The sequence below is a fragment of the Meriones unguiculatus genome, chromosome 11, assembly GCF_030254825.1.
Source record: "Meriones unguiculatus strain TT.TT164.6M chromosome 11, Bangor_MerUng_6.1, whole genome shotgun sequence".
Classification (NCBI taxonomy): domain Eukaryota; kingdom Metazoa; phylum Chordata; class Mammalia; order Rodentia; family Muridae; genus Meriones; species Meriones unguiculatus.
The window spans coordinates 17,144,239-17,171,083 of NC_083359.1; the positions used below are offsets into that span (position 1 = coordinate 17,144,239).

Genomic DNA, 26,845 nt, shown 5'->3' on the forward strand with positions numbered 1-26,845 from the left:
TCCACTAGCAACTAGCACTGGGGTTTTTGTTTTTGCTTTTTTTTTTTTAAAGGTTTGTTTATTTATACATGTCTGTGTACTGTTTGCATGTATGCCTGTATGACAGAAGAGGGCATCAGATCCCATTATAGATGGTCATGAGTCACCATGTGGTTGCTGGGAATTGGACTCAGGACCTCTGAAAGAGCAGACAGTGCTCTTAAGCACTGAGCCATCTCTTCAGCCCTTTCTATCTCTCCATCTTTTTTTAAAGATAAGATAGCATAAGATGTAGCCCAGGCTGGGTATTCATTATGTAACCAAGGATAACCCTGAACTCCTGATCCTCCTGCCTTTGCCTCCTGAGTCCTGGAATTACAGATATACACACTCCATCTGGTTTATGTGGTGACGGGGATTGAACCTGGGTTTTTGTGTGCTTGAAACAAGCACTGCAGTAGCCTAGTGACGTCCCAGCCTCCTGCACAAACTTTTAAGAGTTTTGCTCATGTAGTGAGGGACACAAGCAATAGGAGTTACTATAGTTTGGTAACTGCTGGTAAACCCAAATAGCAGTGTGTGCATTTAGCTCACTGGGCCCCATATTCAAGACACTTAGAATGAGAATTACAAAGAGTTATATGATAATGGAGGATGCGATGCGACAAGAATTGGTTTTTTGTTGTTGTTGTGACATTGACAAAGGTCCTAAAATGCTTAACTTTGAACCTCAACATAGCTATGTGAAAATTTTAAATAGAACTTCCAAAAAAAAAAAAGAAAAAAAGATTTTTTTCTAATTCAGATACTAAAACAAAAGAATAAAAATGTTCAACCAATCTAGAAAAATGTAAAGAATAAGAGAGACAAAAAACACAGTATTAAGACAGAAAAAAAAAAGTCCAAATTGACCAGCAGCCAGGGGACATTGAGTCTCAGAGGAGTTAAACCCACCTGTTAAAAGACACCCAGTATGAAACCGTATTAAAGTCATTTGCCAGCTCTTTTCAAGAGGTGCACAATGCAAATGACAAGGAAAACTGAACCAAAGCCAGCCACCAGAGAGCCGGGTTAGCGCTCACCGAAGACAATCAGTCAGCAAGTATTAGACATAGGTTCCTGTGGACAGAAGATAACATCTATGGTAGCTTTGTTTTTCATCACATTACTTTTGGTTCAAGGAAGAGCAAACATTTTTCCAGAAGCACTTTACTGAGCACTGAGGACCTGACTGACTGGTCCCTTGAACCTTATTTGTCATTTTTACTGGAAAACCTTTATCATCTTAATCCCACAACCCTTCTGCTTAGATTTATAGTTCCCATTATCACAAGGTAGAATTTTCTTTTTGTAATGGAATGTAACTACCATGACATGCTCATTGTTTTTTTGATTAACTATTTTTCTGAATTATTCTCTTTTCCAAAATGTGTTTGTGTGTGCTTACGTGAGATTCATGTGTTGTTCTTCCGGAGTGCAGAGTGTAGCAGAATTCAGTTCCTAGCACGCACATCAAGCACCCAGTTCCAAGGCCCCCAGCACACTTTTGAGCCTGCCACACGTGCACATGCCCACACACATACATATAAGATTAACGAAATATTTAAATAGTATGGCCCTATTACTAATACTTACGTATGAATCTAAAAAGCCATTATATTAAATTGCAAATATTTCTTAATAAGCATTCCTGTCACCTAATTTCTATTACATTCAGAATTCGAGTCCCTTAAATTTCCTTCACTTTTTGTTTTTTGAGACAAGGTCTCATTATCGCAGCCACGGTTGGCTGGGAACTTGCAATGATCCTCCTGCCTCAGCTTCCCAAGAACAGGGATTACTGGCTTGTCTCACCTGGTCTGTCTACCTGGCTGCTTTTTCATCTTCCTCCTCCTCCTCCTCCTCCTCTTCTTCTGAATTAAAGCATAAGCCAGGCATGGTGACACACACCTGTAAATCCCAACACTCAGGCAGAGGCAGGCAGATCTCTGTGAGTTCAAGGTTAGCCTGGTCTACAAAGTGAGTCCAGGATAGCCAAGGCTACACAGAGAAACCCTGTCTTGAAAAACCAAACACAAACAAACAAATAAATGAAAAAGAATTTAAGCATAAAGCCAAGTATGGTGGCATACACCTTTAATTTTAGCACTTGGGAGGCAGAGGCAAATGAATCTCTGAATTTGAAGCCAGCTTGGTCTGCATAGTGAATTCCAGGCAGTCAGAATTATATGGTGAGGCCCTGTCCCATAACCACAACAACAGAAGAATTAAAATATAATTACATCATTTCCCCCTTCCCATTCCTCCCTCTAACCCCTCTCATATACTGTGTTTCCCCTGGTCCTCTCTCAAATCCATAACCTCTTTTTTGCGCACACACATTAAGCATTAACTAGCAATATTTACAGCTTAGCAGGAATTAAAACTGATTTATTCTAAAGCACAGATATATACAAGAGTACAGTCTCTTACGACGGCAACATCAGTCACGTGATCAAGAGAAACTACTAGCCATTTGAAAATGCAAATCAACAGCAGTCAGTAAAGTGGATGTCATTAACAAACCATTTAATGGGTCTCGGAATGCACCCCAGCCCACCCCATTCTTGCAGTCCTGGGATCCGAGTGCGGACAGTCAAGTCTTGGTCTTTGCTACTTAGTTATTAAAACAAACAAACAAAAAACCAAAACAACAACAACAAAAAACCGGTCTAGGTGGCTCCAAAATAGCAACACTGAGACTGAGGCAGAAGAGAGTTCGAGGCCAACTTAACCCACAGAACTAGAGTCTGTCTCAAGAGGCCAAAGCAAGTCAAACTGAACAGTGATGCCAGCAGCTTCCACCGAGGAGCGGGAATTCAGGGACGACGTCCCAGCCTTTGTTGTTTTGTTTTTCGAGACAGGGTTTCTCTGTGTAGCCTGGCCTGGAATTCACAGAGATCCACCCGCCTCTACCTCTGCCCTTCCGGAATGATGGGATTACAGGCACGCAAGCCACCAGGCCCGACCGAGGACGAGCACCCGGAGGACCTCGTTCGCGCACCGTAGGACTCCCACTTCCCGGCATGCCCCGGGCGCGCGAGAGGCGTGGACAGATGCGCGCGTGTCCCACGTGACCCTAGGTCAGGCGAGGCGGGAACTTGCGAGCTTGCGGGTGCTTGGCTGGGTCGTTTGGCTTCCTTCGGCCGTGTTCCCGCACCCCTGAACCGGCCGCAGCCCCCCGTGGAAGCAGAAGCCCGGGGGACCGGAAGTGCCCCCGCCGCCGGAGCTCCGGGCCGCCCGGCGTTCGGAACTTTCCGACCCTCCCGGGGCGTCCGCGTACCGGCTTGCCCAGCTTCCGCCTGGAGCTTAAACTCGCCCCTGGCCCCGAGCTAAGAATCGTGGTGCAAGCATGTCCCGGATCGAAAAGATGAGCATTATGGGCGTGCGGAGTTTTGGGATAGAGGATAAAGATAAGCAAGTTATCTCTTTCTTCAGCCCCCTCACAATTTTGGTTGGGCCCAATGGGGCAGGGAAGACGGTAAGTCCTGAGGCGAGGGCCCCAGAAGGTGCTGGGGGCGTCTCCCTGTGTGAGGCGTGGTCCTCGGGGACCTCGGCCTGGCCCAGCCGCTTGTAGGGTCCGTAGCCCACTCCCGCCTGGCGAAGGCCGGCTGTGCCCGTCCTTTCCAGCTCCGCCCCCTCGTTCCCCGAAGTCTAGCAGTCACTCCCCATTGGTTGTTCCCAACGGGACCCCCGCAGCCCAGGTTTAAAATAGGAGAAATGCGTAACCCAGAAATGGAAAAACATGTCCACTGGTAAGGCAAAATGAATGGAAAAAAAAAAAAAAGGCTTAATGTGAACGTGGATGGAATAAGCCTTAAATTGGTGAGCTCTTGTTACCAGGCTTCTGAAAATTTGGGCCGTGCTTTGTGACACACACCTTTAGTCCTGGATTGCCAGAGGCATGCCCATTTCTGTGAGTTCCAGGCCAACCTCGGCTACGTATCAAGTTGCAGGGTAGCCAGAAATACCAAGTTGGATTGTTGAATGCCAGGAGATGGTGTGGACATGTCATCGGGTGAATGTTTATTATGTATGTACTTGATATTGTAAACCAGCTGCGTTCTTAGCATTAATCTCCTGGAGAGAAGACAAGTATAATACTCATCCCTAGGTGCATGAGTATGTATTTTTGTTATTATTTTATTTATTTTGAAGACAGCATCCCACATAGCTTAGGGTGACCTGGAACTCCTGATCTTCCTGCCTTCCACCTCTTAAGTGCTAGACTTTTAGGTATGCGCCTCCACACCTGCCTGTGAATTAATGTTTGTCAAATTAAATAACACAACTTTCTGTTTCTTTAGACCATCATTGAATGTCTAAAGTATATTTGTACTGGAGATTTCCCTCCTGGAACCAAAGGAAATACATTTGTTCATGATCCCAAGGTAAGGGTGACTGTGAAGTTTCATATTTGAAAAATGAAATGTTTGTAATTATAAACGTACTTGTCGTTTATTATGGAGCACCTAACAGTGGGAAGTCTGAAGAGAAGGTCATCTACAGTCTAAGCACCCAGTGATAACCATCTTTGCGATTTTTATTTCTTTTTCGCTCTTAAGTACTGTTTTGCACAGCAGAGATCATAGTCCTATCTAGGGATATATTTCAGTTTGTTCCCCCCCCCCCCACTAAGCATGGTCATACAGCATGAGGTAATTAAAACAGGATAGGCCTGACAAGATGGTTCATCAGGTAAATGCACTTGCTCTGCAGGCCAGGGGTCAAACTTGTAATGGTGGAAGAAGAGAATTGACCCCACAAAGTTCTTCTCTGACTTCTGTACACATGCTAGAGCATGTGTGCTCAGACACAAACACACAAATAAATAATTTTTGAAAAAAAAAAAAAACCACTATAATGAATTGTTAATCTTGGTGCATGGGATGTGTTTTCAATCTTCTACTTAAAGGAAAAAAATTAGGTGAAGTCTTTCTTGTTAAAACTTGTGATGCTGTCTAAATATTGTTAATAGTTGCATTATTTGCATTTAGATCGCTTTTAGTTTTTCACCACATGAAACATTTTCACGATGATGAAAATCTTTGTGAAGCATTGCTTGAATTGCACTGTTTTTCCTGCTCGTGTGTATACAGGACATTGAGTTTGACTCATAGGTTTTTCTTGTTACAAGAGTGTGAATGTGCCACTAAATCCCAGCAAGTTAAGGGTTTATTGTTAAATCCTTTCTGTGCTTGTAAAAACCATGTTTTTGTGCATCTGTAATTACACTCATACATGTTTAGTCTATCAGTAGAGTTTTGTGTATTATACAAATTAAGTTAGTGATGTGCTGTGCATCTGTTAGTACATATGTCCTATAGGGTGATTGTTGTTCGTTTGCTTTAATGCAAAGTCTCACTGTATAGTCTTGGCTGACCAGAAACTAGGTGTGTAGACAGGACTGGCCCGGAATTTAACAGAGTTTAGGGGGTTCCTGCCTCCTAAATTAAAGGCACATGTCACTATCACCAGCCCTAGTTTATTTAACCAACCACCTGTTAGTCATTTAAGTTACGTTGTTAAATGTGACTTTAAACTTTAAGCCTGTTATGCTCCCGAATGCCTGTAATCCAACACTCTAGAAGTAGAGGCAGGAGGATCAGGAGACCTAGACCAGACTGGGCAACATGGGCCCTGTCTCAAACAAGCAAAAACAAGTTGTCACACTTTTTGTCACGCTGACACAAACCTAGAAATACCTGGGAATGAGGGCACATCAGCGGAAGAATTACTTCCAGCAAATTGGCCTGTGAGTCTGTCTATAGGGTATGTTTTGGTTGCTGATTGACATAGAGGGCCCAGCTGCTCGCAGATAGTGCCATCCTTGGGCAAATGGGCTTGAGCTGTGTAAGAAAGGTAGCTGAGCAAGCCAGGTAGCAGCACTCCTCCATGGCCTCTTCTTCCATTCCTGCCTCCAGGTTCCTGTCGTGAGTTCCTGCCCTGGCTTTCTGAGCTAAAACTGACTTGTAAACTAAATCAATCCTTTCCACCCCAAATTGGTTTTGGTCAGTGTTTTAGCAACAAAACCTAACTGTACACAAACCAAACCAAACCTCAAAAACCTCTAAATTAAGTCGGGCCTGGTGGCACACACCTGTAATCTCAGCACTTGGGGGAAGGCAGAGGCAGAGGTGGAGGCAGACAGATCTTTGTGAGTTCAAGGCCAGCCTGATCTACAAATCAAGTCCAGGACAGCCAAGGCTACACAGAGAAGCACTGTCTTAAAAAACAAATAAACAAACAAAACAAACAAACAAACAAACAAAAAAACCTTTAAACTTTCATGTGACTAAAGATAGTGCTGGGATTATGAAACTAGGAATTTCAATTTGAAAATAGTCATACTGCTAAGTACATTTTTACAGGGCCCTCTCTAAAATGACTGCTTCATTCCTTCTCTGTCCTAAATCTATAATCTGCTCTGCTTAGTTAATGCTCTTGTCTTGTACTTTAATGAGAAATAGGAAGATTCAGATGAAAATTCAGTTTTTAATAATAAAATCTACCAAACTACCCTACATAGTCTTCATTGTGTTGAGTATAAATTATGAGTGATTTCTTACACTCACGTCCTTTCAATTCTGGTGTGCTTATGACAGTGCTTCTCTGTTTACTATCAAAGGTTGCTCAAGAGACAGATGTGCGAGCCCAGATCCGCCTACAGTTTCGTGATGTCAATGGAGAGGTGGTAGCCGTGCACAGGTCCATGCTTTGCAGTCAGAAAAGCAAGAAAACAGAGTTTAAAACCCTGGAAGGAGTCATTCATAGAATAAGGTACTCGCCTTGGACTTGGAGACGTGCTCACACTGTCTTCTGGACTCAAAAGGCTTTCTGTGACTTGTTTTATTTTAGGAGCGTGTATTAATTATCTTTGAACACAATTTTGTTTTCCTTTTGATACATTTGTTTTTGTTGTTGTGGGTTTTTTTTTGTTTTTTTTTTATATCTCAGCCTGGGTTGGAACTCATTGTGTAGGGCCTGCCTCAGTCTCCTGAGTGCTGGGGTTCCAGGCGTATTTCTTCACATCTGAACGCAGACTTAGTTTTTTAGGAGTAATTTTTATTCCCAGTGTAAATGCATGAAGAGTAGAGCTGCCGTCTGCTCCCGCCTCTGCATGTACAGTCTCATCCACTGTCAACATGTGGTTTTAATACCGCTTATCTTGAGGTAGAACGATTTTTTATTTATCTTGACATAGTATATTTTCTTTATATTTTTTACATTTATATATTTAACGCATATGAATGTTGTGCTTCCATGTCTGTATGTACAGTAGGTTAGAAGAAGGTGTCCCCTAGAGCTGGAGTTGCGATGATTGCCACCATGTGGGTTCTGGGATTCAAACCCAGGACCTCTGAACGAGCAACAAATGTTCTAAACCACTGAGCTATCTCTCCAGCCCAGAAGTAGAATGATCTTATTAAGGATATAGTGATGATATTCAATTGCCTTACTGTCATTTGTAGATAGTTGCTGTAATTGAGGGTGTTTAACTCTTCAAGTATGGGTTGAATAAATACTAATTCCATGTGCAGAGATGGGTGAGGTGAAAAGTAAAAAAGTAGGGAAAAGTAATAATTTAATCCTGTTGACTATTATCAATGTGTTAGAGTCATATGCTAGTAACTATAAATATATATACATATATTTAAAACATTACAAGGTAGTTATACCTGGAAGGATTATTATATACTGCCTTGTAATGGGTATGGATTTTGGAGGTAGGCTTTATCAGAAAAAAATGCCAAAGGAGACATGGAAGAAGGGGGGAAAAACAAAAGGAAGAATGCCAAAGGTTTGTGGCTTTTTTTTTTTTTTTTAATTTTATTTTTCTTTTTTGTTACATTTTGTTAACTCTGTGTCCCCACTGTATCCCGCTCCCTCATTCCCTCCCCAACCCCACACTCCCTCCCTGGTCTCCTCCCTGCCCCTTTCGGCTTTTTGGTTTTTTGTTCGTTTGTCTTGTTTTTGAGATGAGGGTCTTATGTAATCTAGGTTGGTTCCGAACTTCCTGTGTAGCCAAGGATGACTTGAACTCCTGATCTTCCTGCCTCTACCTCCCAAGAAGAGATTGTAGGCATGCACCTACATAGCTGGCAAAGTTTGTTTGTGAAGCCCAGGCTGGCCTCAGACTAAAGCCTGCCTTCCTCCCTACTGGTAGGAATATGGGTGCAAACCACCACACCCAGCTCACCTACTTGGACTTTTAAATACGCTAGTTTGAAATATACATACATAATAGATAGAAAGTGTGCATCCTCCATCCCCAGAACTAAAAGCAGAAGAGACTTAAGAGAGTAAAATAGAATAGGATCATCAGTAGCAGACAGGAAAGGTAAATTATCAGAAACATGGGTAATGTGAGTTAGAAAATAGGTTTCATCACTCCCCAGCCTTTTGGCTAAGATCAAATATAGAAGATTGTTATTGGGCTAGAGAGATGACTCTAGCTTGCATTCTCCAGAGCACCCAACTTAGGCTTTCAGTACCTGCATCAGGCTACTCAAAAATCCCCATCACTCCAGCTCCAGGGGCTCTGATACCGTCTGCTGGTACCCACAAGTATCTGCACTCCAACTGTTTTAAATTCATTATAAAAAGTCCAAATATGGGGACTGGGAAGATGCTTGTCAGTCAAGTGTGATGACCCACATTTGATTCTCAGCACCCATGTAAAGGCCTGATGAGGTCATATATGTCCAGTTCTGGGGAAACAGACCAGAGAATCTTGGGACTTCTGTGTACTCAGAATCAGTGAACTCCAGATTTAGTGGGAAGAGACCTTGTTTCAGAAGAAAGGTGGAGATTGATTAAGAAAGGCACCTCGTCTTGTCCTCTTGAACCCAGGTAGATGTGCACACACGTACACATTACATATGCAAACACATAAAACAACAACAAAAAAATTCTACTATGTTTTAAAATTTTTTCTTGCCTTCTTTCTTGCACTGTCTATTTTATATAGCCTTCTCATCAGTGAGCTTTTTGACCACGGAAGAGTTAGCATTTTTTCTCCCTGTGTGTATTTGTGAATGTTCCTGTGGGTATATCTGCAGGTGTGCAAGTGTTTGAGGAAGACAGTGTTCAGCCTTGGGTATGGTTCTTCAGGAGCCATTCACCTTTGTTTTTGAGACAGTCATTTATTGACCTGGAGCTTGACAGTTCAGCCAGGCTGATGGCCTGCGAGTCCCAGGAGTCCTCCCGTCTCTGCCTCCTCAGTGCGTGCCACCTGAGTTTTCTTCCACATGGGCGCTGAGGATTGAACTCCAGCCATCATGCCAGGTGGCAGACACTTCACCAACCAGTTTTTCTCCCAAGCTCCAAGAGTTCTCTTAGAGGACGCGATTTCAGTGGGACCAGTAAATGACCATTTTGTTTTGCTGTGGAAGAATCACAAATGCGGAGTATGTGGCGCAGTTGTAGAGAGCTTGCTTAGTGCACAGTGTTCAGGGAGAGCCCCTGTACCACATAGCCTGGGTGGCGGACCCTTGTAATCCCAGTACTTGGGAGTTGGGGATAGGATGGTTCCTAACTCATTCAAGCTCGTTCTTGGTTACATAGTAAGTGTGTGGCCAATTGCAGACAGATGAGGGCTGCCCAACAGAAGAGAAAGCTTGAAAGGTTAAACAGAATAGGGACCTCGGAAGGTCATTTCACTGATAGATTTGATTCTCGCTTTCTGTAGGCATGGCGAAAAAGTCAGTCTCAGCTCCAAATGTGCAGAAATTGACCGAGAAATGATAAGTTGTCTTGGGGTTTCTAAGTCTGTGCTGAATAACGTTATTTTCTGTCACCAAGAAGACTCCAACTGGCCTTTAAGTGAAGGAAAGGCCCTGAAGCAAAAGTTTGATGAGATCTTTTCAGCAACGAGGTTTGTAACTGAGTGCTGCCCCTGGGAAGTCTTTAGTCGGGCTTATTTTGTGTGGCCATGCCCCAGCCAGGTCCTTGTGCCCAGTACCTGTGTTTCACCGTCGTCACACCCAGCCAGGTGTTTCTGTTGGTTGTGTTGCCCGGGCCGCCCTCATGCGTCGCTGCTCACCAGCATGTGGAGCTTTAGATAATGCCACCGTGGCCAACAGGTGCTCTTTTATAAAAGTAAGAAGGCTCAGCACTCACTGCTTCACCAAGTAAAAACCACTGGGCGTATTTCCTTTTCTTGCTCTGCACGTTCATCTGGGAATAAATGTAATTTTTTCACTTAGCCCTGATGTCATAAACATTTTTCAAGTTATTAACTCAAAATGTAGTATTAATGTTTGCCTTATGCTCTATTGTAAATTAGCAAGAAGTTTTACTTTTATTTCATATCTTCAAAGGTACATTAAAGCCTTAGATACACTTCGACAGGTACGACAGACACAAGGCCAGAAAGTAAAAGAGTGTCAAACAGAATTGAAATATCTGAAGCAAAATAAGGAAAAAGCGTGTGAGATTCGTGATCAGATTACTAATAAGGAAGCCCAGTTAGCAGCTTCACAGGGAATTGTCAAGTCCTATGAGAATGAACTTGAGCCTTTGAAGGTAATTGTTTTTTTCTTTTTATGGGCAAATTAAAACTGTATGTGTATGACATATAATATGATTTAGTGTTAAGTATTTGCTATACGGATGGGGAAAGCCAGCTAATTAACATTTTCATTGTCATATCTTTTTTGTGATAGGAGCACTTAAAACCTGTCCTCTCAGCAGTTTACAAGTACACAACAGTTACTGATTGTATTTACCATGGTGTGCAATAGCTTTTATCCAGCGTACTAAGAAGAAATCCTTTCCCTCACCCCATGATATCGTTTAATCCTGAAGTACTTGCTTGTTTGTTTGTTTGGTTGGTTGGTTGGTTGGGTTGGTTTAGTTTTTCATGACAGGCTTTCTCTGTGTAGCCCTGACTGTCCTGCCACACCAACACCCAGGTTAGTTGGCCTTTAAATGCCTGGAAAGGTTGGATTTGAGAGCAAAAAGGTGAGTAAGTGGTTGGCACGGTCCCCAGGTGTTGAGCACTGCTATAGCTAGGTCTGATTTCACAGTTTTCTTTTTTCAGATTTCCAAATTGACATGTCTTTATAGAGAATTTTTCTGATTTTTAAGGATGTTCTTGACATTGTACAAAATCTGGAATTCATCTATATATATGCAAATCAGTATAGCCTTTTAAGCCTTCTGCTGTTCTTTTACCAGCTGACATATAATCAGGTTTTCTTGTGGCATTTTCATACATATTGGCTTTGGTTGTTTCTTTTTCTGCCTTCTGGGTGTTACATATTTACACATGAAGCAGGAGCTTAGCTTTTGCCTTGGCTGACCTTAGAATCCTGGGCTTGGATCAAGGGATCTTCTTCCCGACCTTTCAGAGCCCGGATGAGGGCAGAAGCTGAACCCTGTGGTTTGTAAGAGAGGCCTTCGGGAACTGCATGCATTTAGTAGCATTTGCCCACTGCTTCCTGTGTGCTGGATATCCATGTGACAGTCTGCAGGCCCAAGGAGGACCAGCAGTCCAGTCTTACCTCCTAATGGTTGGGCCATTCTTGGTTTTGTTTGTTTGTTTGTTTGTTTTTTGAGTCTGTGATACACTTTCGCTTTGTCACCATGATAAACGATTTGTAATTCTCTTGCTTTACCTTCTGCGCTCTGGGATTACAGGTGTGTAACGCCACACCAGCCTGGTCTGTGCAGTTTTGTCTAGGTTGATCAAGTCTTCTGCCTGTCTGCTTAGCCTGTGGGCTTACAGTCAGAGTAGTACCTAGTAGTCTCTGGAACACTCCTGGTTCCATCACTGGTTAATCAGGGATATGACCATTATCATTTGTAATATTACTTGGTTCAAATCTGTTTCATTTAGCTAACATTAAACACTTCTGGGAATATAGAAGGGAACAAAGTAAAGGAAGTTCCTGTGGAGATAACATGCCACCTGTTAGTGTACAGAACATAAAATACTTTACTAGTATAATTTACGTTATTTTTTCTTTATTTTTATTTTCTGTGAGTGGGTGTTTTGCCTGCATGTATATTTGTGCTCCACATGTATGCCTGGCACACCTGATGAATGGAGGCAGAAAGATTGAAAATACAAGGTCATCTTTGGCTTTATAGTGAGTTTAAAGCCCGTGTGGGGTACAAGACATTCTGTGCCAACCAGAAAAATAAGTTTGGGTTGGGGCTGGAGAGATGGTTCAGAGTTTAAGAACACTGGCTGTTTTTCCAAAGGTCCTGAGTTCAATTCCCAGCAACCACGTGGTGGCTCAAAATCATCTATATGAGATCCATTGCCCTCTTCTGTTGTGGAAGCATACATGTAGGCCGAACACTATATAAAATGTTAAAATGCTTGCCTATCGTGCTCGATTCAGCAGCACATATACTAAAATTGGGATGATCAGAGAAGATTAGCATGGCCCCTGTGCAAAGATGACATGTAAATTCGTGAAACGTTCCATATTTTTTCCAACCAGTCCTGATGAGACCTGATAGGCTAGGTCAAATAGAAGGGGAGAAGGACCTCCCCTATCAGTGGATTAGGGGAGGGGCATAAGGGTAGAAGGGGGAGGGTAGGTTTGGGAGGAGATGAGGGAGGGGCCACAGCTGGTATACAAATTGAATAAATTATAATAAATGATAATAATTTAAAAAAGAAAAAACTGCTTGCCTATCATGTATAATGCTGTAGGACCAATAAACTAACCATTTAAGAATTTTGTTCTTACGAATGTGGCATTTACAGGCTGGATTGAAGGCACAGCAGCTAAGAGGGCTCACTATTCTTGTGGAAGATCCAAGTTCAATTCTCAGCATACATATCACACAGCTCACGATTGCCTATAACTCTAGCACTAGCGAATCCAGCACTTGTATGAGCTCCTTCAGCATGTACACATGTATACTTAAATACTAATTAAATCGCTTCTTGGTCTTTTGACTAAGATCAAGTGTAGTATCTGTTCTTAGCAGTTTAGCATAAAGAGTTCAGATGTGGCATTCCACAGACCATAGCTGTCAGTGCCTCATGAACAGATTACTTGTGTGGAAGTTGTTGGAAGCAGGGTATGGGATTTATGGTGTCCTGAGCGCTTCACATCGTGTTCCTAGTGACTCCTTCACAGGCTGCTGTCAGCACTGAATGGTGGTGTCTTACTAAGCGATCCTCGAGTAACTTATGTCCCTTTCTAAATGAATCTATTCCATTCATGTAGAATACACCTTTACTTTCAGAATCGCCTGAAAGAAATTGAACACAACCTTTCTAAAATAGTGAGACTTGACAATGAAATTAAAGCCTTGGATAGCCGAAAGAAACAAATGGAAAAAGATAACAGTGAATTAGAACAGAAAATGGAAAAGGTTTGTGCTGATACATTTTGTTCTTTTTGAAAATTCAGGGATTATCATACTGAATTTCATTTAAACCTTTTCGTCTCCACATTTTGGAGGAAAAGTAAACTTGAAACTTAATGTTTGTGATACCACTATAAAAATGGATATTGAGTAAAATTTCCATTGTGTTAGGGTGGTTCTCATATTAGTACATTAAAGCTGTCTGTTTTGGTTTGACATAGGTTTTTCAAGGGACTGATGAACAGCTGAATGACTTATACCACAATCACCAGAGAACGGTAAGGGAGAAGGAACGGCGCTTGGTGGAGTGTCAGCGTGAGCTGGACAAGCTGAGTAAGGAAGCGCGCCTCCTCAACCAAGAGAAGGCAGAGCTGCTGGTGGAGCACGGTGAGCTGCAGGCCGCGCTGGGCCCTTTTCTAGAGCACACGCGAAAACTCGCCTCAGAGCTAACACTGACAGCATCCAGTCTCAAAAGGCTGTGCAGTGTGCTTCCATTTTTGTAATTATTCTGGAATGTCGAAGCTGGGGACCTAGTGGACAAATTCATGGTTGCTAGCGATAGTGGGTAGAGGAGGGGCAGGAGGAAGATAGTGTGCTGATGGATACAGGATAAGAAGATCCTTCTGGTGTTGAAACTGTTTAGTGTCTATCCTGCTGCTTGCTTATATGAGCTGACACGGGATAAGATCACATAGAACTTGAGGTTGGAGAGATGGCATAGTGGTTAAGAGCACTTGCTGCTCTTCCAGAGAACTTGAGTTTGGTTCCCAGCACCCACATTGGGGCTTACAGTACCCACTGTAACTGCGGATCCAAGGATCTAATGCCCTCTTTTCTCCATGGGCACTCACATACATGTAGCATGGATTCACACAGAAACACATATGTACACATCAATAATAATTTTAAATCTTTTAAAAAATTATAAGAAACTTGATGCATAAACACAAATGAGTGGAAATAACAATGGGGAATTTGGATAGACCTGATGGTTTATACAATGTCAGTATACCAGTTTAGACTTTATACAGCACTTTTACAGTTTCCATTAGAGTAAACTGGGCAGAGTGTATAGAAATTACACTTTACTTTTTACAACTGCATGTAAATCTACCGTCACAACAATTTTTTTTTTTTTTTAAATATCAGCTAAAAAAAGGATGTTTTGTTTTTTTAAATGAAGGTCGTCTGCAACAACAAGCAGATCGCCATCAAGAACATATCCGAGCCAGAGATTCATTAATTCAGTCTTTGGCAACACATCTTGAATTAGATGGTTTTGAGCGTGGACCATTTAGTGACAGACAGATTAAAAATTTTCACGAGCTTGTGAGAGAGAGACAGGAAAGAGAAGCTAAAGCTGCCAGCCAGCTCTTGGTAAGTATCTTGAAACCCAGGTTTGCTGTCTTTTGTGTCAGATTCAGTAGGTGATCCTGTAAACTTTTTGTTTTGTTTGGTTTGGTTGGTTTTTGAGACAGGGTTTCTCTGTTTAATAGAGCCCTGGCTGTCCTGGACTCGCTTTGTAGACCAGGCTGGCCTGGAACTCAGATCCGTCTGCCTCTGCCTCCCAAGTGCTGGGATTGCAGGTGTGCACTATCATGAATCCTATAAACTTTTAAAGTGAACCCAACTTTGTCACATTTTTAGGTGAGTTTTGAGCTATTAAGTAGAGAAAGAAAAAAAAAAAACTTTAAGAATTTTTTTTTTTAAATTTATAAGGATGAAAATAGGAGCATGGTGGAGATCTATGGTTTTAAGTAAAATTTATTTTTGAGGATAATTGTAAAACAGTTTGCTCACACTTACTAATGATCACCTCTGGGTGATGCTTTTCACGGTTGTATAAATTATTTTCTATATTTTCTTCATTGTATGTGTTACTTTAAAAGAAAGTTTCCATAGTTGCTTAATGAAAGAATTTCTAATGTGCATTCTCGACATTTAGAACGACCTTACAGAAAAAGAAACTCTGAAGCAAAAACAGATTGATGACATGAGGGACAAGAAGAGTGGACTGGGAAGAATGATCGAGCTGAAAACAGAAATCTTCACTAAGAAGCAGACGGAGCTGAGGAGCGTGAAGAATGAGCTGCAGCAGCTGGAGGGCTCCTCAGACAGGATTCTGGAGCTGGACCAGGAGCTCAAAAAAGCTGTAAGCTGTCCAAGTGATGGAGTGACTACATAAGACATGTAGATTCTTGTGTTCTGAAGTCTTTCCTGTCATCCTGAGATGACCCTTTTAAGTTTATTTACCAATTCTCTATCATTACAGCATAAAACAATAACCTGAATAAGATTTTTCCTAAAGCATATATAGTTTTTTTTTTCCCCTCCTCTTTTGGGTATAAGCAAACAGTAATATTTTTTTGCTCTTAGGAATGATTTTTGTTTTTAGTGGCAAAACTAAAGTTTTATTAAAAGAAAGCACAGTGCATTCTCCAGATAGTAGAAAGAGCTGCTTCAAAGCAAGTGAGCCTGAGAGGTGGTTTCCATTACGCTTATCATCATTTTAATTCTGATGCAGAATATATAAATGAGCATTTGTTTAAATTATTGATTAGGAACGTGAACTAAGCAAGGCTGAGAAAAATAACAGCATAGAAACCCTAAAGGCGGAGGTGATAAGCCTCCAGAATGAGAAAGCCGACCTGGACAGGAACTTGCGGAAGCTGGACCAGGAGATGGAGCAATTAAATCATCATACAACAACCCGCACCCAGATGGAGATGCTGACCAAAGACAAAGTATGATTTTCTTTCTGTGTTAGCCATTCTGATTGGTGTTTAAAGTAGTTACCTTCCATTTATAGTCAGTAGACTGAAGTACTGATTTGGTATTGGCTTTGTATTTAGAGATTATAAGAATTTAATATTAAAAATAGGCTCACTGAACACGGTGGTGCATACCTGTAATCTTAGCACTCTGGGAGGCAGAGGCAGTTGTATCTCTGAGTTCAAGGCCAGCCTACACATAAAAACCCTGTTTTTTAAAAAAGCAAAAAAAAAAAACAAAAAAAAACAAAAAAAAAACAAAAAAATAGGCCCATAAAGTAGACATTCAAGCTTAAAACTTATTTGTTTTTTTGTCGTTGATACTGTTTTTGAGATGGGCTGTAGCCCTGTTGCCCTTGCTGGCCTCTGATTCTGTGGAATCAAGTGATTCTCCTGTCTTAACGTCCTAACTAGGAATATAGGTATGTACCACTGCACAATAACATCAAGCCCAGAAATACAAACACAAAAACATGTTCTTTAGTAACTTTTTTTAGTTGTTTGTTTTTGAAACAGAGTTTTTCTCTGTAGTCCTGGCTGTCTTGGAACTCTTTGTAGACCAAGCTGGCCTCAAATTCAGAGATCCACCATCCTCTGCCTCTCAAGTGCTGGGATTAAAGGTGTGTGCCATCATACCCAGCTGTTGTAACTTGTAAGATAGACGTTTAAAATTTTTATCGCATTAGAATTATTACTCTGGTTTAAAAAGATCATCCTGGGACATGGGAAATGTCTTGAAGTTTATAAAGGTGCTCGCTGCTTGGCTGACCACCTGAGTGTGAACCCTGGAACTCATGATATAAGGAAAGAGCTGACTCCAAAGTCCTTCGTCCTTCAGCTTGTGTATGCCATGGTTGGAGTGCACACACACATTTTCTTTTTGATATATATATATAGTTTTTTAAGGCACTCCTCACTCCAAGGCTTTAAGAAATTTCATATTTTTTGCTTAAATACTTTACATTTTTAAAATCTAGTCATTCCAGAATTTGTTTATTTAATTAATTCATTTTTAAAATGTGTGTTTTTGGGCACACACATGCTTTATAGCCATCCATTGTGGTACACACCTTTAATCCCAGCACTTGGGAGGCAGAGGCAGACGGGTCTCTGTGAGTTCCTGGCCAGCCTGTTCTACATAGGGAATTTCTGGCCAGTCAGGTCTACTGAGTGAAAGTGTCTCAAAAAACTTAAGAGAGAGAGATAGACAGACAGATACAAGTTGTGGAGTTGGTTCTTTCCTACCTTCGTTGGGTTTCAGGCGTAAACTACAGTGGTCAGGCTTTTGTGGCAAATGCTTTGACATGCTGAGCCATTGTACCAGCCCCCAGAATTTATTTTTGTTCTTAATAAGATGTGGAGATACAAGCTTGACTCTTTAAAGTTGATTTGTTTTGTTGTGTTTTGTATTTTCATTATAGACTGACAAAGATGAACACATCAGAAAAATAAAATCTAGGCACAATGATGAACTAACTTCATTGTTGGGGTATTTTCCTAACAAAAAACAGCTTGAAGACTGGCTTCATTCTAAATCCAAAGAAATTAATCAGACCAGGGACAGACTTGCCAAACTGAAGTGAGTTGCTAAAACATTACCCTGGATACAAATCTCTTTAATTCTTGCTTATTGTTTTATTGTTTAAACATTCATTGTCATGAAATGCTATGTCATATTCAGTTGTCTTTTGGCAGTTGAAGTATAATGTAAGGGGAGTGGTTGAGGCCTCTTGTCTATTAAAACTAGAAAAAGATTGACATCTGGAAGTTACATAGTCAGTCTCTGAACAGTGCATTGCTCAGACTTCCTCAGATGTTCTCTTCACTGGTGGTTAGATAAGAGAGTAAAATATTTCTCATCAAGTTTCTAGGGAGATTTGGCTTTTGCTGTATTGAATTTATGAAATTTTCTTTTTTGTTTGTTTGAACAGGATCTCACACTGTAACCTAAGCTGGTCTCCAACTTGAGAGTCTCTTGCCTCAACTTTGGAGTGCTAGAATTATAAAGTGTATGTCACTATGCCTGGCTCAAATTTGTTTTGTTTTTGTTTTGGTTGTTGTTTTTGTTTTGAAGGGTCTTTTAGTGAATAGAACATTGTAAGTTCAGGAAGTTGCAAGCTGTTGCAGTTTATTATAAAGGTTAATCAATGAAATTGGTATAAGCCATATCGCCATCAAAGAACTGTACAGAGAGGGCAAGTACGATGTGTCAGAGGGTACCCTTGCTGCCAAGCCTCACAACCTCAGTTCAGTCTCAGGGACCCAAATGGTGGGAGAGAACTGATTCCTGCAAGTTGTGTTCTAGCTTTCAAATGCACAGCATGGCGTATGTGCCCCACAACATAAAAGAAAGGGGTGTACAGTAGCTAGACACTCGGGATCATTGCCATTGGCAAGCTAAGGAAAAGGAGCCAGCAGTAGAAGCGGTGACTGCTTGGGGACCCAGGATGAGGCAGAGGAGTGGTGTTCAGGGTGCCCTGTGAAGAGCTTTCCTCAAGGGGAGAGGTCAGCAATGTTTGGTGCCTCTCGGAGAATGGATAGGGTGGAGGACGCAGGCGCCGCCTGGGTTACCTGTGGCTGTAATATGTCCGGTGTGATGTATGTATCTCCTGGAGCCTTTTTGTCCAGGGTTTGTATTGACCTGCAGGGAAAGTACTAAGCACATCTCATCTGTTGTGTTCGTTTTGGCTTTATTTATTTATTTATTTATTTATTTATTTATTTCGTTTTGGTTTTAAAGATTAAACTGAACACAGCACATTGAATGCCACGACTCTAGTGGTCATAACTCAGAGAGCTAAAATCTCCAACACGTGAGCATTGAGATTGGCGAGGAGTTGTGGTATCAATGAGTTGTACTTATAAGGTGTATGGGGAGGGAGGAGTGCCCAGGGTTAAGAAGATGACCGCAACAAGAAAGGACAGAGGTGTTCAGAGTAAAAAAAGAGTAATACTGTGACGGAGACTCAATGGAGAACTGCTCTGCTACTCTCTTAGTAGAACCAGCAGGTGGCTTCTACTTGCTCAGCCCTGTAATATGGGATCTAAGACCTTGAGCCCCAGAAGCACAGCAGAACTCTGCACCTTTATCTGGGAACAGGTCCATGCTCAGGGTTAGCAGATGGATCAATGTCCTAGGGGGAGCATTCAACTAGAAGATTCAGTTAGAGCAGTCAACTTGTCCCTCTGACTTACAAAGAAAGAATGTGGCTGGATGTAGCACAGTGGCACAGCACATGCCTAGCATGCCTGAGATCCTGGGTTCTGTTCCCAGCATAGAACTATAAAAAATATAGTGAGAGTAACTGGTCTTAATGATTTTTGGCAGAATTTATCTTATACATCCTTAATCAAAATTTTCAGATTTCTGGGAAGCTGGAGAGAGGGCTCAGTGGAGTTAAGAGCACTGGCTGCTCTTGCACTGGACCTGGGTTTAGCTCCCGGCACACAGAGGGGCTCACAGTCACCTTAACTGCAGTTCAGGGCATCAGACACCCCTTCCTAATTTCTTTGAGCACCTGATACACACATGGTGTACATGCAAACATGGAGGAAAAACACTCAGACACATAAACTAAATCTAAAGAGTTAAATTTTCAGATCCCACATTTGTTTTTATTTTAGCAAAGAATTGGCTTCAGCCGAACAAAATAAAAATCATATAACTAATGAGCTGAAGAAAAAGGAAGAGCAGTTGTCCAGTTATGAAGATAAGCTCTTTGATGTTTGTGGTAGCCAAGATTTTGAAAGTGATTTAGACAGACTTAAAGAAGAAATTGAAAAATCCTCAAAACAGCGAGGTAAGTTACAGTTTATATTATCAAGGCACTTTGCCTTTTATTTATTTATTTATTTTTCAAGACAGGGTTTTTCTGTGTAGCACTGACTACCCTGGACTCACTTTGTAGACCAGACTGGCCTTAAACTCACAGAGACCTGCCTGCTTCTGCCTCCAAAATGATGGGATTACAGGCATGTAAATTGCCTTTTGAAATTTTATTCATAGGTAACTGCTGAGGATCAGATTTTTTTTTTTAATACAGCATTCTGCCTGCATGTGTGCCTGCAGGACAGAAGAGGGCACCAGATCTCATTCTAGATGGTTATGAGCCACCATGTAGTTGACTGGGAATAGAACTCAGGACCTTTTGAAGAACAGCCAGTGCTCTTAACCTCTGAGCCATCTCTCCAGCCCAGAGGATCAGATATTTTAAGAGTTACTGGAAAAAAAAATACATATATATATGTGTATATATATATATATATATATATATATATATATATATGTATGTATTTGGGGGTTTCTTTGTTTTTGTTTTTTGAGACAGGATTTCTCTTTGTAATGAGCCCTGGTTGTGCTGGACTCGCTTTGTGGACCAGGCTGTCCTGGAACTCCCAGAGATCCAATTGCCTCTGCCTCCTGAATGCTGGGATTAAAGATGTGCACCACCGTGCCTGGCCGTTTAAGAATTATTTTTAGTTATGTGTCCGGGGGGGGGGATATATATGCATATGAGTCAGGTGTGCACCAAGGCCAGAGGCATCATATCTCCCCTGGAGGTAGAGTTGCAGGTGCTTGTGTGCTGTCTAGAATAGATGCTAAGAACTAACTCTGCTCCTCTGTTAACTGCTGAGCACCCCTTGAGCCCTAAGAAAGAAGATTCTCAAACCTTGTTATGGATCCAGATGACTTGAACTCATTCCTGGATGTACAACTAACTGTATAGGTAGCTTTTGGGACTTGCTGAGCCCTTCCTGTGTTTCAGGTTTATCATCTATAAAATGAAAATAAAGCTATGCACCATCCAGAACATTAAGGAGGAGTAAATAAGATTGCATGTATAAGAAATGCCTAGCACTTAGAAAGATCTCAGTAAAATGTTATGCTTTTGTATGATACCAAAAAAATTAGTGCAAATTGAATATAGACTATCCTGAGGAAGATTTAAATCTTAAAATCTTTATTTCATTTGGGTATAAATATTTTTTAAAAAGAAAACCCAAATCTTTATTGTATAGAAATACACACACGCATCCCCAAAGATGCTGTTCTCTCATTTCCCCATCTTCCTCCTCCTCGTCAACGCCTGTGATATTAAGGACATTATTACACTTTTCAGAACTTCCCCCAGATGTCCAGACAATGCCCCATCTAGGTATTCTGTATTGTGGGCTGTGTGTCCATGTAGCCGTCTGCAGACACCAGGTGGCCCTTGTATTCCATGTTTTACCACTACTGGCTTTCTTGTCAGTCCATTGAGAAAAGACTTGGAATTGAGGGTTAAACTTATTGTGAACTCCTGTGAGTGTTCTACCCCATCGACCTGACCCCGCCACTGCTGGCTTATGACTGGAGCAGCTGCTGCTAACGTGAGCTGACCAACACTAAGCCATTTGGGTATGTTTATAAAGCAAGAATAATAATTAAGAAGAAATATGTGTCTGACTAGAGATTTTTTCTTTTTAAATAGCCATGCTGGCTGGAGCCACAGCAGTTTACTCCCAGTTCATTACTCAGCTGACAGATGAAAACCAGTCCTGTTGCCCAGTCTGTCAGAGAGTGTTTCAGACAGAGGCTGAATTACAGGAAGTCATCAGTGACTTGCAGTCCAAGCTGAGGCTTGCTCCAGATAAACTCAAGTCAACAGAATCAGAACTAAAGAAAAAGGAACGGCGCCGTGATGAAATGCTTGGGCTTGTGCCCATGAGGTGAGCCTAAGTAGTCATGGACTCGGTGTAGAATTCTACTCTGTGTTTTCTGAATCTCGGCTTGAGTCATAGTTATGACATGTTTCAAACTGTTTGTGGCTGTCATTTTCCAAACTCCACAAATTCAAATATGAACCAAAAGACAATTAAAAAAATTTTTATGTGTATGGATATTTTGCTTACATGTATTTCTGTGTACCATATGTGTGCTTGGTGCCCACAGAGGCCAGAAGAGACGGTATTAGATCCCCTGGGACTGGAGTTATGTACAGTTGTGAGCTGCCATGTGAGGGCTAGGAACTAAATCATGGTCTGCTAGAAGAGTAACCAGTGCTTTTAATTGCTAAGCCATTTTTCTAGCTTCCTTCCCCCCAAACACCCCGACTTTTAAAATTACGTTTTATTTCTTTAGTTTGGGTATGAGCATGCCATGCCAATCTTGTGGTCAGAGGACAACTTTCAGAATCTGTTCTCTCCTTCCACCGATGGTCCTGGGGATCAAACTCAGACCATTAGGCTTGGTGGCTGGCACCTTTTTTTGTTTTGTTTTGTTTTTTGTTTTTTTAAGACAGGGTATCTTCGTATAACTGTATGGCTGTCCTAGACTCGCTTTGTAGACCAGGCTGGCCTTGGACTCACAGAAATCCATCTGCCTCTGCCACCTGAGTACTGGGATTAAAGGTGTGCGCCACCACCCCTAGGCAGTGGCTGGCACCTTTACCCACTAAACAATCTCATCATCCCCAAAAAACAACTTTAAGAGTATAGTTTATAGCTGGGCAGTGGTGCTGCATGCCTTTAATCCTAGCACTTAGGCAGGCAGATCTATATAGTGAGTTCCAGGACAGCCAAGGCTACACAGAGTAAAAAAAAAGTATATTTTATGTCGCTTCCACTTTTGAAGAATCACAGATTATTTCTGTTGTTCCTGTCTCCTTCATATATAAAGAAATGTATCTACTAGTCTGTTACTTAGTACAATCATGTGAAGAAATAATTGATTTCCATCCTGGTGTCTTCTAGAACATAGAGTCTAGCCATAGAGCCTGGTAAGCCATGTACACAGGAGCTGATGGTCTACTTAAGAAAACAAGCTCTCAGGGTTAGACAGAAAGCTGGGTTTAATAGAAGTACTTTAAAATGGTGCGTACAGATGTGCTAGTTATGAAGAGAGGAGTCTAGGGGTGTAGGAATGAGAACATGGTGGGAGAGGGGATATAAAGCCTTGAGAAGTTGTGTGACTTAGGTATAAGGGCAAAAGGGGAGTGAGAACCCTGTGCAAAGAGAAGAGGAGCTTGCCCTAGATTATACTCAAAAAGTTCTCTCAGGTTTGAGTCATGATTTGTATGTTGGTTTTCCTAAATTGTAAAGATGAGGCTATATTACATTTACACCTAGTTGTAACTGCCTGCTGGGTGATTAAGGAGCCCTACTAGTCTTTAATCAAAGTGTTTTAGAAAACTTAACTTCTTGTTAATATCAATATTGAATAGGTCAAAGTGAGAAAAATCTGTGGAAATAGAGAAACTGGAATCTCCTGTCCAGAAAAACTACAGAAGAATTTCAGGAAATGAGGAAAGTCTAAGGAGAGTGCTTCATGGCAGCCGGCTTCTATGGTGCTGGTGTGTGGAGTTGCCTCTTTTATTGTTGGCAGGATTGGTCTGTGTAAATTCAAATAGGCCAGAAGTAGCTCTACCTGGTGGTGCATATCTACCATCACAGCACTTCAGAGGTGGAGGCAGCGAGGTTATTGTTCAGGGTCATCTTCTGGGCTGTGTGGGACTTATTGCAATCAATCAATAAGACAGAAGTGATAGCCTGTCCTTGCAAGACTATGTTTTCTAAGGTACTATGGCTGTCAGCTATTCTTGTCTGCCATGTTCAGGTAGCTCTGTAGAGAAGTCTTCATGATGGGGACTGAAGCCCATTTCTACTGAATAGATGAGTTTGGAAGGAGAATTCACAGTAGTTGATTTTGACATGACTGTAGTCCTGGCCAAATATCTGGACTCCATCTCCCTGAGAGAAACAGAAATGTCAGAGCGCTTCTTGGTCCTCCTGTACACTTCCTGTGAGCAGGAACAGGTTCTTTTAAGCTGCTTGGTTGGGGGTGTCTTACTATGCAACAGTAGAAAACCGCTGTACACATCTAGAGAGAAGCCAGACTGTTAAAGCCAAAGAGAAGGTGTTAAGAGATTACAGCAGTAGATTGACTTTGAAAAGAAAGAATAAGGTAGTATCTAGAAAAAAAAAAAATCAGATAATAAAACTTAAAGTTGATAGAAAACACACACCGAGAAAACATGAAGTTGTTCTGTGATGCTGAAATATTTCAATGGCCCAAGGTAACAGTGTGATATTTCAGGGCTACTGTCACAACTCCTCTTCACAGAGTAGCATTTCTTAATCATTGCTGTGGCTGTGACTCTGATTACTTTGCTGGCTGCAGGATGGTAACATTTGTTCTAGTTGCTGCTGTGTAATTAAATTAAAGCAGGGATTTATTGTGATTTCTCATGATTCTGTAGGATGGCTGTCATCTGGGTCCTGCAGGAAGCAGCAGACATCCTAAGGTTTGCTGGGTCTGGACCTTGAGGATGACTGATTCTGACTGCTGGCCAGCTGGGCTGTAGGGCAGCATGCTCTACAAGGCATCTGCATGTGTCCTGGCCTTTGGTCAGCAAAGTGTCTGGGTTACCCAAATACAACTATTCCAACAGACAAGAACCCAGTGCTCTGTGTAGTCTCTCTCTCTCATCTTTAAAGATTTATATTTTTATAATTTTTAATTCAGTATACATGGGGAAGTGGGCGTCACATGCATTCACCCGAAGAGGCCATAGGCATTGACTACTCTGGGAGTTAGAGTTGCACATAGTTGTGAGGCATCTGATGTTGGTACTAGGAGCCACACTCAGGCCCTCTGCAAGAATAGTACTTTCTCTTACCTGCTAAACCATCTCCAGTCCCAGCTGAGTCTCTTAGGACCTGGGCACAAAAACTTTCACAGTGGTACTTCTCTCATTTTCTGTTGATGATAGTCACAGATTGCCAGTATTCAGAAAAGACTCCTCAGATCTCTGTGGAAGGTGAGTCAAAGCATTAAGCCTGCTTCTTTTTTGAGACGGGGTCTTACTGTGTAGTCCTGACTGTCCTGGAACTTACTATGTATGTAGACCATGTTGGTCGCAACTCACAACAATGCACCTGCTTCTGCCTCCTGAGCACTGACTGGGATTAAAGGTGTGCACCACCACATCTGGCTAAGGTTGTCCCTAACCTGTGTGCTAGTGTTGCTACCATATAGTCTAGTAAAAGTGGAAGCCGAAGTCTTTAAGCCCAGCACTTGGGAGACAGAGACAGGTAGATCTTTTGTGCATTTGGGGTCACCCTGGTCTACAAAGAGAGTTCCAGGACAGCCAGGGCTACATATAGAAACTCTTGTCTTGAAAAACAAACAAAAAAAAAAGAAGAAGCTGAAGCCATGAAAGATCCCTATGAACCGTTGAAATGAGTCAAGGTGCTTTTGAGGCTGCCAAGTGAGGACCTGAGTAAGGCCTATCTCCCAGAAGAGGAGAAAACATTCTGAAACTCATTAGGTTTATATAAATCAACAGATTAAAGGGCAGTAATAAGCTAGGAGGACTTCCTTTAACTATGGAAAAGCAGTGACTGAGATTTCTGATTCAGGCTCTGCTGAATGGCCTTAGGAATGCTGTGAACCCACCTGTGTCATCGTTTCCTCTGTATAAACTGAGGGGCACCTTAGGTGACCATTGTGCTTCCTTCCAGCTGTGCTTATAGGTAAAGAAGCTATTGTATACCATCTGGGTGACTTCAGAGACATAATAGATCTTTATATGTACATAAAAGTGTGTAGGTAGGGGGCCATGGCTGGGAAAGGTAAAGTAGCAAGAAGGTGATGTTTCCTAGTGTGCTGCTGGCCTTTGCACTATAAAATTCACTCCTGGTGCTGCTACTCTAGAGTGTAGTGTATTCATCAGCCAGTGCTCACTTAGTAAGCACATGGCGAGGACTGGTAATCCAGCTGTAAACAGCCAGGTCTGTTCTCCTGTGAGGTTTGTTAGCTAGTGAGGAGGAGACAGCTAAGAAACCAGTCAGTAAATGCATAGAATGCTAGTGACCGCTGTCGTGGAGGAAAATATATTTGGGAAGAGAATGGGGAGTAGTTGAAGGGTAGAGGGAGTGATGCTGGTTATGGTGGTGGCATTTGAGTGGGGCCTCGAGAGCTCAGAGGATCAGTGAGGGTCAGGTTGCAGTTGCCCAGAGGAAGAACAAAAGGCAGAGGCATATGAAATATCTGAGGCATGTTTGATCCCAAGGCCGGTGGTAAAAGGGATCAGTAAGCAAGTTGGTGGATAGTTTAATTACTAGAGTTAGGCTTTCCACATTGTGTGTAGGAAAACATGGTTACATTTTACAGATGTATGTAATTGTAACTTATTTATTGAAAGTAACAACTTGTGAACCATGAGAAAAATTAATCTGTGGAAACTAGAGGTTAAATGTCATGAAAATGTAAACCAAACAAACCTAGAGAATCCTAGCAGATTTTTGTTGTTGGGTTTTATTTATTTGTTTTGAGACAGGGTCTCATGTAGCTGGTCTTGACCTCCTTATCCTCATGCTTCTGCCTTCCAGGTTCTGGGTATGTGCCATCATGTCCAGCTCTTAATAGGTCTTAATAGCCCATTCTCTAGGAAGGAAGTTGGTTTTTTGTTGTTTTGTTTGTTTTACTCTCTTTAGAACAATTATTGTAGCATCTTAGAGCTATCATCAAAGAGAAAGGACCACACTGAGGAAGTGTGTGTGTGACTTTGAAAACAGCACAACATTGTATGTATGCAGCTAGTTCACAAGCTGTCCCCAGAAAGTGAAGACTTAGCCATCGTGTTGCTGTCCTAACTGTCACTTCTTAGCTATTGCTTCCCGGTCTGTGGCCACAGCTTTTAGAAATTAATTAATTAATTGCTCATGTTAACGTACATATG

At 41.7% G+C, this 26,845-nt stretch overlaps 1 protein-coding gene, 2 non-coding genes and 1 pseudogene across 4 annotated transcripts in view; 3 read left to right on the forward strand and 1 right to left on the reverse strand.

The window, feature by feature from the left end:
- Nucleotides 1-2,977: 2,977 nt before the first annotated feature.
- Nucleotides 2,978-26,845, forward strand: part of Rad50 (RAD50 double strand break repair protein) — a 55,723-nt gene continuing 31,855 nt past the window's right edge. The window contains exons 1-13 of one of the 2 annotated variants that reach the window (XM_021637331.2): nt 2,978-3,101; nt 4,326-4,409; nt 6,647-6,798; nt 9,710-9,895; nt 10,341-10,545; nt 13,231-13,359; nt 13,575-13,740; nt 14,537-14,730; nt 15,299-15,505; nt 15,915-16,097; nt 17,546-17,703; nt 19,749-19,924; nt 21,596-21,833. In XM_021637331.2, the coding sequence (XP_021493006.1) occupies nt 6,731-6,798; nt 9,710-9,895; nt 10,341-10,545; nt 13,231-13,359; nt 13,575-13,740; nt 14,537-14,730; nt 15,299-15,505; nt 15,915-16,097; nt 17,546-17,703; nt 19,749-19,924; nt 21,596-21,833 (1,910 nt within the window). In that variant the 5' untranslated portion in view covers nt 2,978-3,101; nt 4,326-4,409; nt 6,647-6,730. Of the gene's footprint in view, nt 3,500-4,325; nt 4,410-6,646; nt 6,799-9,709; nt 9,896-10,340; nt 10,546-13,230; nt 13,360-13,574; nt 13,741-14,536; nt 14,731-15,298; nt 15,506-15,914; nt 16,098-17,545; nt 17,704-19,748; nt 19,925-21,595; nt 21,834-26,845 lie in introns of both variants that reach the window. The other variant, XM_021637330.2, reaches the window with a different exon arrangement.
- On the forward strand, nt 12,359-12,464 carry LOC132646651 (U6 spliceosomal RNA). Its single transcript, XR_009584900.1, has one exon. It is a non-coding gene; the product is annotated as a U6 spliceosomal RNA (small nuclear RNA).
- On the forward strand, nt 12,918-13,116 carry LOC132646619 (U2 spliceosomal RNA). Its single transcript, XR_009584873.1, has one exon. It is a non-coding gene; the product is annotated as a U2 spliceosomal RNA (small nuclear RNA).
- On the reverse strand, nt 20,731-21,518 carry LOC110548764 (small nuclear ribonucleoprotein F-like; annotated as a pseudogene).